The sequence below is a fragment of the Tetranychus urticae genome, chromosome 3, assembly GCF_039701765.1.
Source record: "Tetranychus urticae isolate SD_2017Ah chromosome 3, NJAU_TeUrti_SD_1.0, whole genome shotgun sequence".
In the NCBI taxonomy this organism is placed as follows: domain Eukaryota; kingdom Metazoa; phylum Arthropoda; class Arachnida; order Trombidiformes; family Tetranychidae; genus Tetranychus; species Tetranychus urticae.
Genome location: NC_142960.1, coordinates 8,516,542 through 8,532,252, shown reverse-complemented (window position 1 = coordinate 8,532,252; position 15,711 = coordinate 8,516,542). Strand labels below are relative to the sequence as shown.

General features: G+C 30.8%; 1 protein-coding gene across 3 annotated transcripts; it reads right to left on the bottom strand.

Moving 5' to 3' along the window:
* Positions 1–6,035: 6,035 nt before the first annotated feature.
* Positions 6,036–12,088, bottom strand: vri (nuclear factor interleukin-3-regulated vrille). Of its 3 annotated transcripts, none has more exons than XM_015938369.3 (5): positions 11,947–12,088; positions 8,774–8,910; positions 8,423–8,684; positions 8,117–8,352; positions 6,036–7,924 (listed from the first exon to the last, which is right to left on the bottom strand). In XM_015938369.3, the coding sequence occupies exons 2-5, from the start codon at positions 8,898–8,900 to the stop codon at positions 7,041–7,043; spliced, it is 1,509 nt and encodes a 502-aa protein (XP_015793855.1). In that variant the 5' UTR covers positions 8,901–8,910; positions 11,947–12,088; the 3' UTR covers positions 6,036–7,040. The 3 variants fall into 3 exon arrangements, with proteins under 3 accessions (XP_015793855.1, XP_015793854.1, XP_089125784.1); XM_015938368.3 differs by having other exon boundaries at positions 8,774–8,967; positions 11,947–12,087; XM_089269658.1 differs by lacking the exon at positions 11,947–12,088 and having other exon boundaries at positions 8,774–9,483.
* Between the last annotated feature and the right edge of the window lie 3,623 nt (positions 12,089–15,711).

Sequence of the window (15,711 nt, the reverse complement as noted above, 5' to 3'; positions counted from 1 at the left end):
CTATTAACCATGATCAATCCCTTGTATATCCTAAACTTGCCTCTTTCTCCTCTTTCTTTCCCAACTTCATTTCAAGTTCATGTTAATCATGGATTTGATGACCTTAACAGACAACAGTTAACAGTTAATTTACCTCAAGGTTTACCGTCTAAAGAAGGAGCATACATAAGACGATGTTGAACAATAACAGTAACAACAGAAAACATTTGCTTCGATCTGCAACCAGATTAATCAATTTGGAAAGTCAACCCTAATTGCTAACAACCCTGATTCAACTAACATTACGATTGACTATCAAATTATTTCAATCGTTCATTCAACTGTTTCAAACTGAAGAGTAACAATAAAAATTACTAACTTTGAGTCAATCTCTTTATTCTGAATCTTATTTTTAGAAGATCTTGATTCAGATTCACGTGTAGATTCAGTTGTTTGAACCATAATCTGATGCAACTTGTTATTTGTGAATTTACTTTCTACAAAAATGGTTAAAATGGGAAACATGTTTAACATTAACTGAGTTGTAAACAATTTGAAATTGCAAACCATCTAAGAAATACACAGAAACGTAGATACAGCATAAGAGCTTGATTATTGAGTCAATACCGCTCAATGTAAACCCACTTTACTGGTAAAGGTTGTAATTATATTTAAAATCTATGTGTTTATCTAATAACTGTTACCTTAGTTGAGTTATTAACATTGGAAATGGGTTAAATAACATTGGGATTATTTCATTAAACTGGGTTGCTTGAAAAGATCTTCACTTGCACCGTTGGATCTATTAACGATGTTAAATTTGTAACCTTTGTTTAATAACCTTTGCAAGTTATGCATTTGTAGTTAACGGTGAATGTCAATGATTAACAATGTAATAATGTTACTATTTTCAACAATAAGAAAACTGTATCTGTTAAATGTTCATTTCCTTTCAATTTTAGTAACATTATAAGTGAGGCCAACATCATCAGTCAACCAAAATGATTACTATTTTCCGTTATTTACATGTATAGTGGCACAATCATTAAAATATAAATCTACGTGAAAAAGACAATTAATAATTTAAAATAATGGTTACTACAAAATTAAACAATGATAGAAGGTTAATCAATTTATGGTTCCATAATCAACAGTTGATTTATTTGACAACAAATGAGATTCATTTGGACTATAAATCCCATTTAATTTAAGTCCATATCTGCATATCTGAATCTATTGCTCTAAGAATAGCACACACAGCAAAAATCAGGTGCAAATAGGAAATTTTAAAACAATGAAAAGCTGTTCATCGACTTAATTTCAATCAACAGTTATTTCACTTTAATTGTGTTGTATAATAAAGATTTACTCAAAGTTATTGCCTACATGATTATCAACTGATTACAACCAACATCAAAATGGAAATATTTTCACCATAAACCTTAGTCGCCTAAAACAAAGTCAGGTAAGATGACTTAACAAATTAACATTTTAGGTATCAATTGTGTAAACTTGACCATCAAATCCTCGCCAATAAACTTCATGATGATATCATGATTATGATTGTAATTAACATTGAAAATGTAAGAAACAGAGTCTTTTATTAAAGATTAAGTTGGCTTTTTGGTTCCATGTGGATCCACATAACCTCGGCTTTAAAAATGAACAGATATATTACAATCTACTCTCTACTATGCAATTGAAATAATACATCTTTTTTTGGTATGATTACAATTATTATTATGATCGAGGTTGAGTTGAACAATCGATAAATTGCAAAGGTCAATCGCACAATTAAAATCAAACAACGTTTACCGCTGTTAACTAAACTCAAGGATGACATTGAAGTGTAACTCTTTTTCACCATATTGGAGGCCATTTTTAATAATAATTGAGCATTAGGATTAACGGAAAAGACTTTATCTTCCTCAAGGTTTGAATCACTCTCTTATCTTCCCATGCTTTATCTATCTTCCTTTTCCTCTTTGTCATAAATTAACAAATGATTGACCTTAAAGGGTTTACACTCATTACCAATGACCAAAGTTTTCCAGTCTCAATCAAAACCACAGACAGGTTACTACTGATTATGATGAACATCATCATCATTATCAACGTCTTTTTTCAAGGTAAGTTTATTCAATTTTATTCACTCATTCATTTAACTGATCTTGAAGAGGAAAACTTAAATTACGGAAATCAATTGAATACAATTCAAATAAACTTTCATGGGCAATTGATACATCAATGTGTGCATTTTGTAACCAAACCCATCCAAATACAATAATCAAGTAAACAAACTCACACAATTCAACAAGACAACTAATTCCTATCATTTTAAAGCTTAATAATTATCTAACAGAAAGGACAAATTTTGTTGGTTCTTTAAAGCAATTTAAGTATAAAATTACCAGCAATTACCAGTATTTGCATTTGAATAAAATTTCAAAGATTGAATCAAAAACGCCAAAAACGAAACTCGTAAACATATTTTCAAAAGCGCCTAAATTTAGTCTCGATTTACTAATAACAATAAGACTTGAAATTTCCAGCTGCCAATGGACTTGATTCAACCAGAAATGAACCAGAAAATGGGTTACCAAAAAGAGCAAATGCTCTGAAGATTTCGAGTGAAACCAGTTTTTTATGATTATCTAAGAGTTTGTCCATTAAGCTGTAATCGGTCGATTAATAGTTGAATTGTAATTAACCATAATGAGGGAATAATTAATTTAAATTGATGATGTTGGAGGAACAATCGTTAACTTGATTCATTGTTAAATCCAACTGTTTCTGGTTACTGGTTTTGCTGCTGTTGTTACACTCCAAGTTGACCTTAAACAGCGTTTAATAACTATCCTTACTGACCTTGATTATGTTAATCTCGGTTGTTTGGTTGAAAATGAAAGCTGATTTCCGTAAACATTAGGTTAATAATAGTAACACGTTAAAAATATAACCCAAAATAAGGATTACAATTGAAGTTAACCCGGAAGGCCGTTGGTCTTTTCTGGTTTCATACCATTTCTTACATTACCAGGTTACCTGAAAAAAAGAGACGAGTTACAAGGTTAGTTAATGATAATAAGGATTTGAAAGATAATTGTTATAATGCTTTTAATCGGCATCAATACATTTTGGGATTGATAAACCTTGCCTTGGACAAGTTGATTGATTGATCGGTTCACTGTTGGCTTTTCTGGTTCATCATTAGTTAATGATCATCGAGTAATCAATGATGTTATTGACTATCAATGAAAGGTACAATATAAGCTACAATTTAGTTACAATTTAATCAGGAAGTCTGAATGAGTGAATGACTTAATGTCTTGTAAACTGTACAATTTGTGTATATGCAAACGAGTCAACCATTGGCTTTTCATTTGGCTAACAATTTGACGGTTTGGGTTGTTACAGGATTAGATTATAATCAGTTAATATTGAAAAGGTTAACCATTTATTGTTCAATGGAGGACTATAATTTGAATAAACAACTAGGAAGGTGGAAAATAGCATAACATTGATTACTCAAGGTAGCCTCATCAATAGATATTTTTTTCACCTTCTTCTTGTCAATCTAATCACTTGCTCATAGCTGATATTAATCATAATTATAATACACATCAACAATGGTTAAAAGGTTGAAAAAATAGCAACAAATAATCAAAATAAAATATCTTCAGGAAATATCGTCACCTAAAAAAAACGTTATGTTCAATGTTCAATAATGAATATGAACACAGCAAAACAATGTATACACATTAATAATCCAAAAATAATCATTTTGCTCTCAAGTTTGTTTTGATACAAAGTAACAATTTGATCAACCTTGTTCTGATCAGTCTTGTTTATATGATTTGTAGACACAACAATCAAGGCACAATTTAAACAAAACAAAATTAACCATAAACAGGGAAGCTAAGGAATCTAAAGGCAAACGGTTGATCAACAGGATTTATTTTGATGTGATAAACCAATATAGACAGCATTTCATGGTAAACTTAAAATATATAACTATTCAAAGATGAATGATAAAATGCTAAAGGAAAATAATTATAATTAAAGTCTTAAATTGTAACAATTAACAACCAAACAAAAAAAGCTGAGAAAAGGAAAGCGCCAACATTTGGAAAACGCGCTTCGGTTCATCAGCTGATGCAATATTACAAACTGGTTAACATGTCTTGTGGTATAGCAATGGCATTGATTTTGTTGAAGTTACCTTCTTCGTAATTTATTAAAGTTTATAATAGTTAATTGTAATAATGTTAAGAGTAACATTGAGAAATAATTAAATTGTTAATGGTTAACCGTGAAGTTAAACGATGGTGAAGGAGAAAGATGAAAGTCTCAAACAATTAAAGGTTATCAATATCTTTCCCTTTTACCATTCACTTTGTGTTAAGTGAATGTTCATAAGGTTATTCTAATTGTTGCTGATGTTCCTGTTGATCTCACTTTAATATTTATTGATTGTAATAAGTAAGTGTTGATAATTTTCAATGTTACATGTAATCAATTCAATGAGACTAGCTGTTAATTACAATGGCAATAGCATCCAAGCAAAAATGGTTAAAGCAAGGCAAATGGTATCCGCGTCCATTCAATACACTATAAAAATTATTAATCAATCAGTTGGAGGTAACCAGAAAAAAAGACTTAATCATTATCAATGTCGGAACAACCCGATGATGATGATGGTGATCAAAGTCATTGATAATAATTTTTTCATAAAATTATTAATGGTAATGATGAAATACAATTTACCTTCCCATTACCATGGACACTTTGCCTTCATATTTCCAATGACAATCTATGTGTATTATAGCCAACATTATCCTTGCAAAAATCAAGGTTCATCATAACTTCTTCCTCATCACTTCATAATCATCATCATCACTTTCATCAGCAACATTTTCACCATCGTCTTCATCATCATGTGGTTCTACAACAATGATTTACTTGGTTTTTGTACATTCAAATCAGGGTTAAATTTTCAATTGATATCATCAAATCTCTATCATCTTAGCCTTCGTACATATTATATTTCAATTTAATATCCACGTTAATTCAAGTGATAAATAGTCAAGTTAATCAATATGCAATCATTTGTAATGTAAAAGTTTAAAGCATCGAAACATTGAGAAGATTGAAATTCATGGATCATAACTGTTTCAATACTAATCGAAGCTGTGCATTGGGCTTATTGGTTTAACCATTTCTTATGAATCGTTATGATTATTATCATCATCTATTTCACTTTAACTCACGTATTAGATACCAGAAATTAAGCTTGCGTTGAACCACATAGAAACAGTTCCAAATCTATGTTTAAACCTTAAAATTAGGACAAATTAACTTACAAATATTTACACACTTCTATTATTGTGTTGCTGTATTACAAGGTTCAACTAATTATATACATGGGTAATCATATTGGGATCATCTTTATTGGATTCAGTCTTGTTGGATTAAAACTAAACTATCTAGTGGGACCGAACACACAATTTAATTGAAACACCTAAAATTTAGAGTTGCACATTTATACCTATCAAATGTTGGCATTAACTGTAATCTAAACAGGAAAGGGCTTGCCAGTAGAAAGATCACAATTAACAATTGATTATATCAAGTCACCAACGATAATTACAAAGTTAACATTATAAAAGCTCATGTAATGTTAATAGGAATGATAATTTTCAGAGATTCATCCAAATTATCATCTCCTTGACCTCGTTTTTATAAGCTTATTAACTCGATTCCTTCATCTTAACCATTGTCCTAATCAGCATAATGAAACTAAATGGTATAATCGACAATGAAAGGTTAATCTTAAAAATCCACAAGATTCATAATTAGCATGTTATATAATTAGTTTATTACAAACAATTAATAAAAAAAGGAAGCACAAAACACAATAAAACTAAAGGTTAATAATGATAAAGCATAAAGTCAACCAGAGAAAATGTAAACAAACCAGAAAGAGGCGCTCATTTTAAATTAATCAACCAGAAAATTTTTAAATGTCGATGAATAAAATTGGGAGACAATTTCAATTAATTATTATCTTCTCTTTATATTAATAATAATAATAATAATTATAACAATAATAATAGCAATAATAATAATAATAATAATTATAATAATATATTTGATTGGTGATGATAAAATGTTGGATGTCTTCTGTTGTTGATTGGGAAAAAAACAATAACAAGAATTTGAAATTACAGATTGATAGAGTGAAGGAATCAAATCTAATTGAACAGAAATTTATCCATTTTTTATTGTAAAATAAATCGGTAAAGTAAAATTTATAAATTGTTGCCTGTAAATCCAGTTTAATCCCAGAAAATAAGATGAAGGATTGAAAGATGATTGAAGATAATTTTGTCATTTTGTGATTTTTTTAGTAATTATTTTGGCTTTTTTGTATTGTATTTTTTGGCACAATATTATGGACGTAATCAGTTTTTTCACCATCAAGGTAATTAACAATTAACAACAGTATAATAATAATAAGCTTATTAATCAAGTCACCTCCAAGTTGCTTTCAGTCTATCAACCAAGATGAACGTCTTAATATATTATATTTGAATCTTTCATAATAAATCCAACAAATGTAAGAAGCTTTTAAAATTTCCTCATTTTTGTATGTTTATCATAAATTTACGGCAATATTGATGTATTTTAATGATAATATTTCCCTTTCAGTTTGATTGTCTTATGTAAACATCAAGAAACTAATATCATGGTGATTATGATGAATATCTGGATCATCGAGATTAACGTATCAATAGTTATGAAACATTGTATGTTATTGAAAATTTGTTGTCAAAAGTAGAATAATTTTTAAATTGTTTAAACTAAGATGATGATGATGATGATGACACTAAATCCTGGTGGGAATCGAGGTGACCAAAAGAGGTAAATTAAGTGACTTGAAAGGCACAAGAAAACCTTTGTTGAAACATCAATAACGATTGAGCGGAGAACCAAAAAAAACAATTGACCTTAAAGGTCATTAAATGTGTCTATTGTCATAAATAAGCTTTAAAACGTTTTTAATCACTGCAATTATCTGTAATATTTTCATCATTATAATCATCACAGTGTTCATTGGTATTACTAGGTGATCCTATTGACGAATGGTCATTACCATTGGTTTTGTTGTTATGCGTGGTATGACCGGGATTAATGGATGAAGAGGGTGAAGAAGAGGTTGAAGATGAGGTTGATGAGGAAGTTAATGAGGATAAAGCTGAGTTGACAGGGGAACCATTGGTTGGTTTAATGTAACTTTTCAATGAATCAACTTCATTGGCAAGCCTTTCCAGTTCCCTTCTTAAGGTGAAATTTTCCGTTTGAAGGTTTGATTCAAGGGAGGAAGCCAGGGCCACATCAATTCCACCAGCTGATAATTTATCACTTAATGAACAATCGACTCCGTTTCCGTTTGTATCACTTCCTGAATCACTGTCATTCACCGTTGTACGAGCCTTATGGCGCAACTTGTGAGGTAAACATGAATTAATTCCGGGTATCATTGAAGATGTGGCAAATGAAAGTGAATGGCGATGATGAGAGTGATATTTGTGGTTAGAGTGATCGCTGCTTGATAGGCCATTTGAGGTTGGTGAAGATGATCGGTTAGTTTTAAAAGGTCCGCTGGTAAATAATCCGTTGCTTGTTGGTGAAGTTGGTGAATGATGGTGAACAAGATGGTGATGGTGAGGCGGCGAGTTGTGGCTTAATGGATGATTGTTTGAGGTTGTGGTTGATGAAGGTAATGGTGCTGATGAAGGTGAAGTGGTTGATATTGTTGAGGTTGATATTGGACTGGTTAAACATCCATTGGATACGATTCCTTCATAGAGTGAGGAGGACGATGACGAGGGTGATGAAGCAGTTGACGGCATCATTGGAAGGCCATTTAATTCATTTTCACCTGAGAACATTGGAAAAGTAAATTAAATTAGTAAATTGGTGAACATGTTTTCATCAAAAATGTATCTAACATTTTATCAAACTTGTAATAAGCTTGTAAAATGAAGTAATTTTTGATCCAATTCATTTGTCCATTTGTTCAACAATTGATAACCATTGAGATTATGCATCAATTGGTCTATTTCAGGCTTACCTGAATAACCATTTCCGCTCATGATAGAGTTTAATAGCTTATTCCGTCGACCTCGGCAACCGTTTTCAGGCATTGATATTGATACAGCGTCAGGGTCGACAAAATGTTGATTTGAAGGAAGACCAAATTTTTCTTTGATTGCACAAAGTTCAGCTTTAAGAAATGCATTTTCCCGGGTTAACTCAAGAACTCGAGTTTCCAAAACCATGTCAGAGATTCGTCGTTTTTCACGAGATCTAAATTGCAACAGTTGAAAATGATTAAACAGAGGATAAACATTGGAATCATTAAATTGACTAAACATACCTTTTAGCTGCTTCGTTGTTGCGTCGACGTCGATCCCAATAACAATCATCTTTCTTTGAATCTGGAATAAATTCCCTTTGCTTGCGAGATGAAAATAAAGGACTTGTTGGATTTAATCCATTTGTTGATGAAGATAAATTGTTGCTCCCATTATGATTGTTGCTATTATTACTATTGTTGTTGTTGGATGAAATTGAATTACCGTTATTGGTGTTACCATTCATCATGCTTTTCATTGAGAAAGGTCCAGGTGAAAGGGAAGCTTTGGATAATGATAAATTTGTAAAGGTAAAAATGAATAACTCAATTTCAATTTCAATTGTTGATATTTTAACCAAATATTTTACTTACAAGGTAATGAACCAAGTAGATGAGGAGGTGTAATTGAAGTATTAACTGTTAAATCAACTGGCGAAGGTGACCAACGTGGTTGCTTTGTGTTTAAAGTCAATTCACCATTTTCTGAACAAGTTTCCATGTTTACCTGGCTATGAGGACCAGAATGAATTGGATTAAATAACATAGTTAACATTTTCACTGATCAACTAAAACCAAAACCCAAAAAATGAAGCAAAAAAAAGATAGAAACACAAAAGTTGAAAATGAAAAGATCGCAGTTATTGGGATAAAAATGGTAATTTGCCGTTTTCAGTCTCACAAAGTCAATGTAATCATTTGACTCATTTAATCACATTGGTAAAGTCACTGGACACTTGTTGTTGGTGGTGATGAGGATGAGGATGACGGAATGATCAGAGATGATCAAAAGAGAGGAATAAAAGTGATCAGAAAAAAAAGTTTTTGCTTGATATCTGAAAGTCTATGTGAATACTGATGTGTGTTTACTGAACTTAGAAAGTAAATGAAGACAGATGATGATGATGAAAAGTGTGTGAGTGAGGCTGAGAGAGAAAGTGAAAGAGAGAAGGAGAAAGGGAGGAGAAAGTATCATTGAGTGAGTAAAGTGAATAAGGAATGATAGTTTTTTTTGTGGTTGTTGTTTTTTTTCAAGGGAATCTTGAGGTGCTTTCAAGGCTTTGGAAACGATTGAAAGGCCGTTTTCACTAAAATCTGTCTCGTCTTGTAAAGATACATTAGCACACCGTAACTATTTTTACCCTTAAATTTGCTAATCTTAAACACAACAATTAGTTAAATGATGAACAACAATTAAATGATGTTTACTTGAAAAAATAATGTTGACTAACATTTTGCAACATTTGTGACTACATTGAGTAAATACATTGGGAAATCATTTCAATGTAAATGGCATAAAACTGGTTAAAATGGGTTCTTTGGGTTCTCTGTAACATTTGGATTAATTGGTTTCTGGTTTTGGTCAAAGAGGTGAACATGATTAACTTGATTATCATTTTTGTCATTCTGTGTTGTGAACTAAATAACATGAGATTATTTGAGATGTGATTTTGGCTCTCAATGATTTTAGGTTTTGAGACTTGGCATGAATAGACGAAAAAAAGTGAAACAAATTGTTCACAGATGAAGATGCAGATTAGGCTGAGGAATGGTAATACAGACTGATATTGTTCTTAATTGTTCTCAATCCGGAATAAGACTTGGACAAGATCGACCTCGAACTTTGGGTTTTCAATTTCATCTTTTTTTTCCGTTATGATAAAAGTTATACACAAAAAAACGTGAAATTAGGCCAAACCTGATAACGACTATCTAAAGATGGGTTGATTAACAAATAATTGAAACTAGCAAAGAGTATATGAGTTACTATTATTGTAATAATTATTATCATCGTTTTTAGCAGTTAATGTTATTATCAATTGGGTTTATAAACCTTGAAAGTAAAGTATATATTTATACAAATCAAACTTGATCTTCCTTTAATTGTCAAATGACATTCAAATTGTCAACAAAACCTGGTTCATCAATTGTAATGTTTGAGGTAATTTTAATCGAAACCCAAATTGAACCAGTTTCAAGATTAAAAGGTTTCTTTCATAAGGATTGCATTCATTTTGTTATTAGCCTTTCAATTTTTAAACATTTTGTTGGTTTGCTCTTCTTTTTTTTTGATTACTATTAGTTGTTTATTAATTATGATCAATTGATGTTACCTGTGTTGCCCTTGAAGTGTTGATGATCAAGATGATAATAATGATGGGTTTGATTGGTTATGATCATCATGATCATGGTCATGATGTAAAAAAAATGGGAATCATCTTGATCAACATCAATGATCATTAAACAATTGACACAATGTGAAGTGAAAAATTCATTGTGACCCAGTTTAATTATATCAACATTATGCTGTTGATTATGATGATTATGGTGAGGATGGTGAAGATGAGCACACAGTTAGATTAAGAGCAAGAAGTATTGTTATTATTAGTAAATTGTTATCGATTGCAATCAATCTAATTGGGAAAAGTGAAACGTTACAAATGTTTGGTGGAGGATAAAGATGAAGGTAAAATGGGTTTTATTAGTTAATTGTTGTTGAGAAACAAAAAATACATGCAAATGTAATGAGGTCTGTGTTAACAAACAACGATAAGATGCATTGAAAGCATTCAAGATTAACATTTTTAGATTAACATTACGTTGGCAAAGGAAAGCGAGAGTAACGTTTCATTTATGGGGATGAAAAGGAAGAAGATGATGATAACTGCAAGATTACCGGCTCATCTCACTTTCATCCTCTCTCTCTTCATTTATCATCATTCATCTTCACCAGTTATCTGAATTGAGAAGGAAGAGGAAGAGATGGTGAAAGTGTGTCAGGGGTAAGCCTGGTATCTGTAAAATGTACACAAGGTTACATAAGAAGAGGAAGGAGAGGAAAAGAAAGAGATAAAGGAAAGTGAAAGGCGGTTATGGGTGGGTAATGGGGTTGGTAAATGATGACTGAGTTATAACACTGGCACTTATTATAATTTTGTATATTACGCTACGAATTAATATGACCCAGCAATTTGGTTAAGGGAAGGTTAACAGCGTTTTGCTGGTCGCCGCTCAACTCGCTTTCAGCTTTAAATCAGCTTTGCCTAACCAACCTTTCTCTGTCTTTATTTTGTCCTTCTTTACAACCCTGTCTTTACCCGGCAAGGTTAAACCATAATTTTGTTTCAATCATAATTTTAATCATAATTGTGATCATAATTGTGATTATTATAACTGTTAAGGTCACATTAAGTTGTTTGGTAGAGACACAGACTTTTCCCGCCTTCTTTACCGTTTAAAAGTAAAATAAAAACAAAATGGATGTCTGTTTATGATTTTAGGTTAGGCATGGAGGTTGATACCAATGTGATTTATGGCCTTTAAACGGTGGGTTTATTGGGTTGATGGGTTGAATAAGAGGATGACTATTCAGGTAATTAACAGGATTAATAAGACTGATTACATTGTGCCAATGTTTGGTCTAGTTAATTGTAATTTAACAATTGTAATTTGTCATTGGCTTTGTTTGTTTACAGCAGATTCTAACGACTCTAACAGTTAGTCTGTCTTTTGGGTTTTGGGTTGAAATTAATTTAGTTTATTCTTACCTTTTCAATTAATGTTTAATTAAATTAGATCCAATAGTTAATGTAAACATGGATGAAATAATCACATTACAAAAATTTGACGCAATCAAGATGCTAATCCAATGTTGATTCACTGTTGAGTATCAAACGAGGTTACTTTTGTTTTCACTGTATTTTTGTTTTTTACTGGTTAATGGTTTAAGGTGCAACTTTAAGGCTTACTGGTTTACCAGTAATTTGGTCAACAATCAAAATTAATGTTGTTTCCCTTCAATAGTTAACATGATTGTCATCACATTTAAACAATATTTACAAATGGTAAATGAAAGGGCAAAATGAAAAGAGTTGAAAAAGTGAAAGTTGTAAGTTGAATGGCAATAAGCAAAAGATAACCACGTGAGTTGATGAAATGAATAACATGAAATGATTCTTATGGTGAAGTTACGTTCTTGGCTTCATCATCATCATCATCCTAATCTTCATCTTTCTTTTACTCTTTCTGTCTTTTGTCTTCTCCCTAGAAAAGTGTTTAACATTTCGAGTTCCAATTTACTTTGAGCAAGCTTCAATTTCTTACGTTTTTTAGTTCAACAAGTTACAAACATAGCTGGTTAAGATGATGAAAGTGATGTTGATGATTATAAATTTGTTGAGATATTTTGGATGTAGACAGAGAGAGAGAGAGACAGTGAATTGTGTTAGGTAAGTCTAATCAAAAGTGTTTGAGTTGATTATGTACCAAAATATATTTGTTTTTTATAACTTATCTTCATCTCCTTCATCCTCATCTTCAACATCATTCTCATGCTCACATGTTTTACTTTCTTCATGTTACTTCACCATAACTGACCAATGGTTAGTTCCATAAGTTTATCCCAGTCTTGAGTTGACCTTATACATGGTTTAATGTCATGTTTGCCAGTTTAATCACCATCACCTTTTTTTATCTAATTAGGAATCAAATGTTAAATAAGATTTTTATATTTATTATCATTATATACATTAAAATTAGTCTAAATTGTAACTCCAATTGTTGACTTTTCCCAATCATTTATCGTTGCCTTTTTCATAGCAATCTAATCTGATCAGCATAACAATTTACTAACTGTGTAAACATGAGAAATGATCATGAGAATCAAATGTTCAACCAAAAGTATGGAAAAGCACCAAAAAATGGAAAATCCTTTTCATGGAAATTCAATGTTAAAGTCTTGATTATCATGAATTGATTGAATAATGGGAATGATTAGAGATTTCAAATTTTGACCAGTTATTAAATAAGCAAAAATAGATTATTTAATTAAACCAAAATTATAGAATCTTAATCAATTTTTTTGATCATGAAAATAAGTGTAAATTGAAGAGTAAATATTGGTAAATAATTAGAGTGAAAATACAAATAATTCAATAAATTTTTCCCTATTATTGATCGTTTGAAATAATATAACTGTCAGAGGTTTAAAACTTTCTGGTTTACCTGATACGATTGAATTTCAGTATTTCAGTGACCAAAATTTCTTGGTTAAAACATTGTTGTTTGTAATTTTGGGTTAAATTGGATTGATCTTCAAATGTACAATTTAATCTGTCCTTTGTATTTAAAATTGGGACTGTTCTCAAAAAGTGACCAGAATGAATACGAAATGGACATTCCGTGGTCGTACAAATTTTAATTTGTTATTAATTAACTTATTTGTTTAATGACAGTTTTTAGGCTAAAGAGATATTTGTAACAAATGTGACTTTCGAGTTGAAAGTTGGGATTTTTTAGGCTTGTAGTGGCACAAAAACTGAGTCCATTTGTCCTATTGATAGTTTTCGACTCCAAAGTTGAAAATTTGATCTTTTTCCAATTATGGAATCAGATTTTTTCATCAAACTCATTCCTCTTTCGATGGTCAATCAAAAATGCTCTTATTTTGGGAAATAAAATTTGCGTTTCTGTACAATCTGACACTTCGATTTTCGCTTTAAACTTGGTGCTTCGAGGGACTGTAAGAGTTAGAGAGCTGAAACTTGATTTTATGTATTGAAATATTTGAAATCGTTCAAGATGATACACAAAAAGATATTTTATCAGATCTGATACTTGATTTTTAAAGGTAAATTGTTATTCAGACACAAATATTAAGTGTTAAAAGAATATTCACTATTACAGGAATTCGGTCAGATTTTTTGTTATTCAGTCGTATTTTATTATAGCCAATGTAATATCTTATAATTGTTGAAAGAATGCTGATCGTAAGTGCCACCATTCTTGCGATATTGTCCAACTAAGTTACATTACTTAACTCGAAAGCCACATTTGTTACAATTACTTCTTTAGCCTAAAAACTGTCATTAAACAAATAAGTTAACTAAAACGACCACGGAATGTCCATTTCGTATTCATTCTGGTCCTATTTTGTGAATTTTGGTTAATTTTGGTTTTTAGTGAACATCAAAATTGTGTTTACCGTTTTTTTTTGCTTCATCTGAAATCTGATTGTTTCTGGTAACATCACCAAAAGCTGTTTTCATGTTCACCTCATCAAGTGATTTCAACTGCAATCAATTATTAATGTTTATCAGTTAACCATTAAGAATTGACAGTTAATCATAATTCATTACAATAAAAAAGGGCAACGTTTGATCAAAATTTGTTGATTGAATGCTTGTCCACGAAGAGTTTTGTCAATTAACTTTGATTATCAAACGTAGTTTCTAGTCTGGCCAACCTTAGATTGTTGACGATTCCTATTTAGTTAATTTTAAACATATAATCCTTGAAATGAGGATAAACAATTACAGTTACGCCATTTATTGATTCAGGAAAGGTTAATCATATTAATTTCATTCAACTGTTTTTTGCCTTCCCATCATCTTTGCACTCCAAGAGTAGGATTACGTTCGGATAAACCTTTCTTTCCTTTTCATCATCCAATCTTCATCTTTCTTTTCCTCCTCTTTTATCATCTTTTAATCATCATGTTTTCACGTGTGTTACATAACTATATTTGACTGAAACGTGACTTTATTTCACGTTTTTCATGGAATTATTAAGATAGATTCAGTAAGACAATAATATCAATCCCAATCCTGGAAATTTGATAAACAACATTCACTTTTCCTCTCAACCTTAAACTCATTTCACCTTTAAACCAACTGGACAGTTGGACAGTTAAATTTCATTTCCATTGTTGCCATTTCAACAGTTTTGTTAAGGTCAATCATTATGGAAACTTGTTGATTCAGTTCATTTTGTTTTCACATATCTTATATCAGACATGATACGATTTAGCTATTATAATATTATAATAGTATTATTAGTTGATAGCTATACTTGAATTAGTTTTAAAGCTAAAATTTAAATTCTTAACCAGCATTTGATATTTAATTGCAATTATTTTGAAGCAATCCTTTAGTAGTCTGTGGTTGGCTTTTGATTGAAACTACTGGTTATGTGATGTTGAAAAAAAACATATCAATCAAACATATTAATAGACTAAACTTTGAAGGCCTTTACTGGATTAGATTATATTATTTTGGCCAATTAAACGTGTCTTTCCGATCAAGCTTTCAGCAAAAATTATGAAAACACTTGAATAATCTTGTACAATTACGATTTTAGTTGAGTTTGTTTTTCTTGATTGATTCAAAACAAATTTACCATTTAATCTGACGATGTTGTTGGTGATTGAATGACTAAAAAACTGATTTCTTATGAAACATTCAAATGTAAATTTGATCAAGTGATGCAAGTTAATCTGCAAATGAGTAAAAAAATGTGTCAATATGTTATTATGG

Bases quoted from the DNA above. Each gene is read 5' to 3' on its own strand.
- vri (XM_015938368.3), bottom strand. From the start codon at position 8,954: ATGTTAACTATGTTATTTAATCCAATTCATTCTGGTCCTCATAGCCAG. The intron at 8,353-8,422 runs GTATGTTTAGTC...GTTGCAATTTAG, and splicing joins AACAACGAAGCAGCTAAAAG to ATCTCGTGAAAAACGACGAA. The intron at 7,925-8,116 runs GTAAGCCTGAAA...CAATGTTCTCAG, and splicing joins GAGCGGAAATGGTTATTCAG to GTGAAAATGAATTAAATGGC.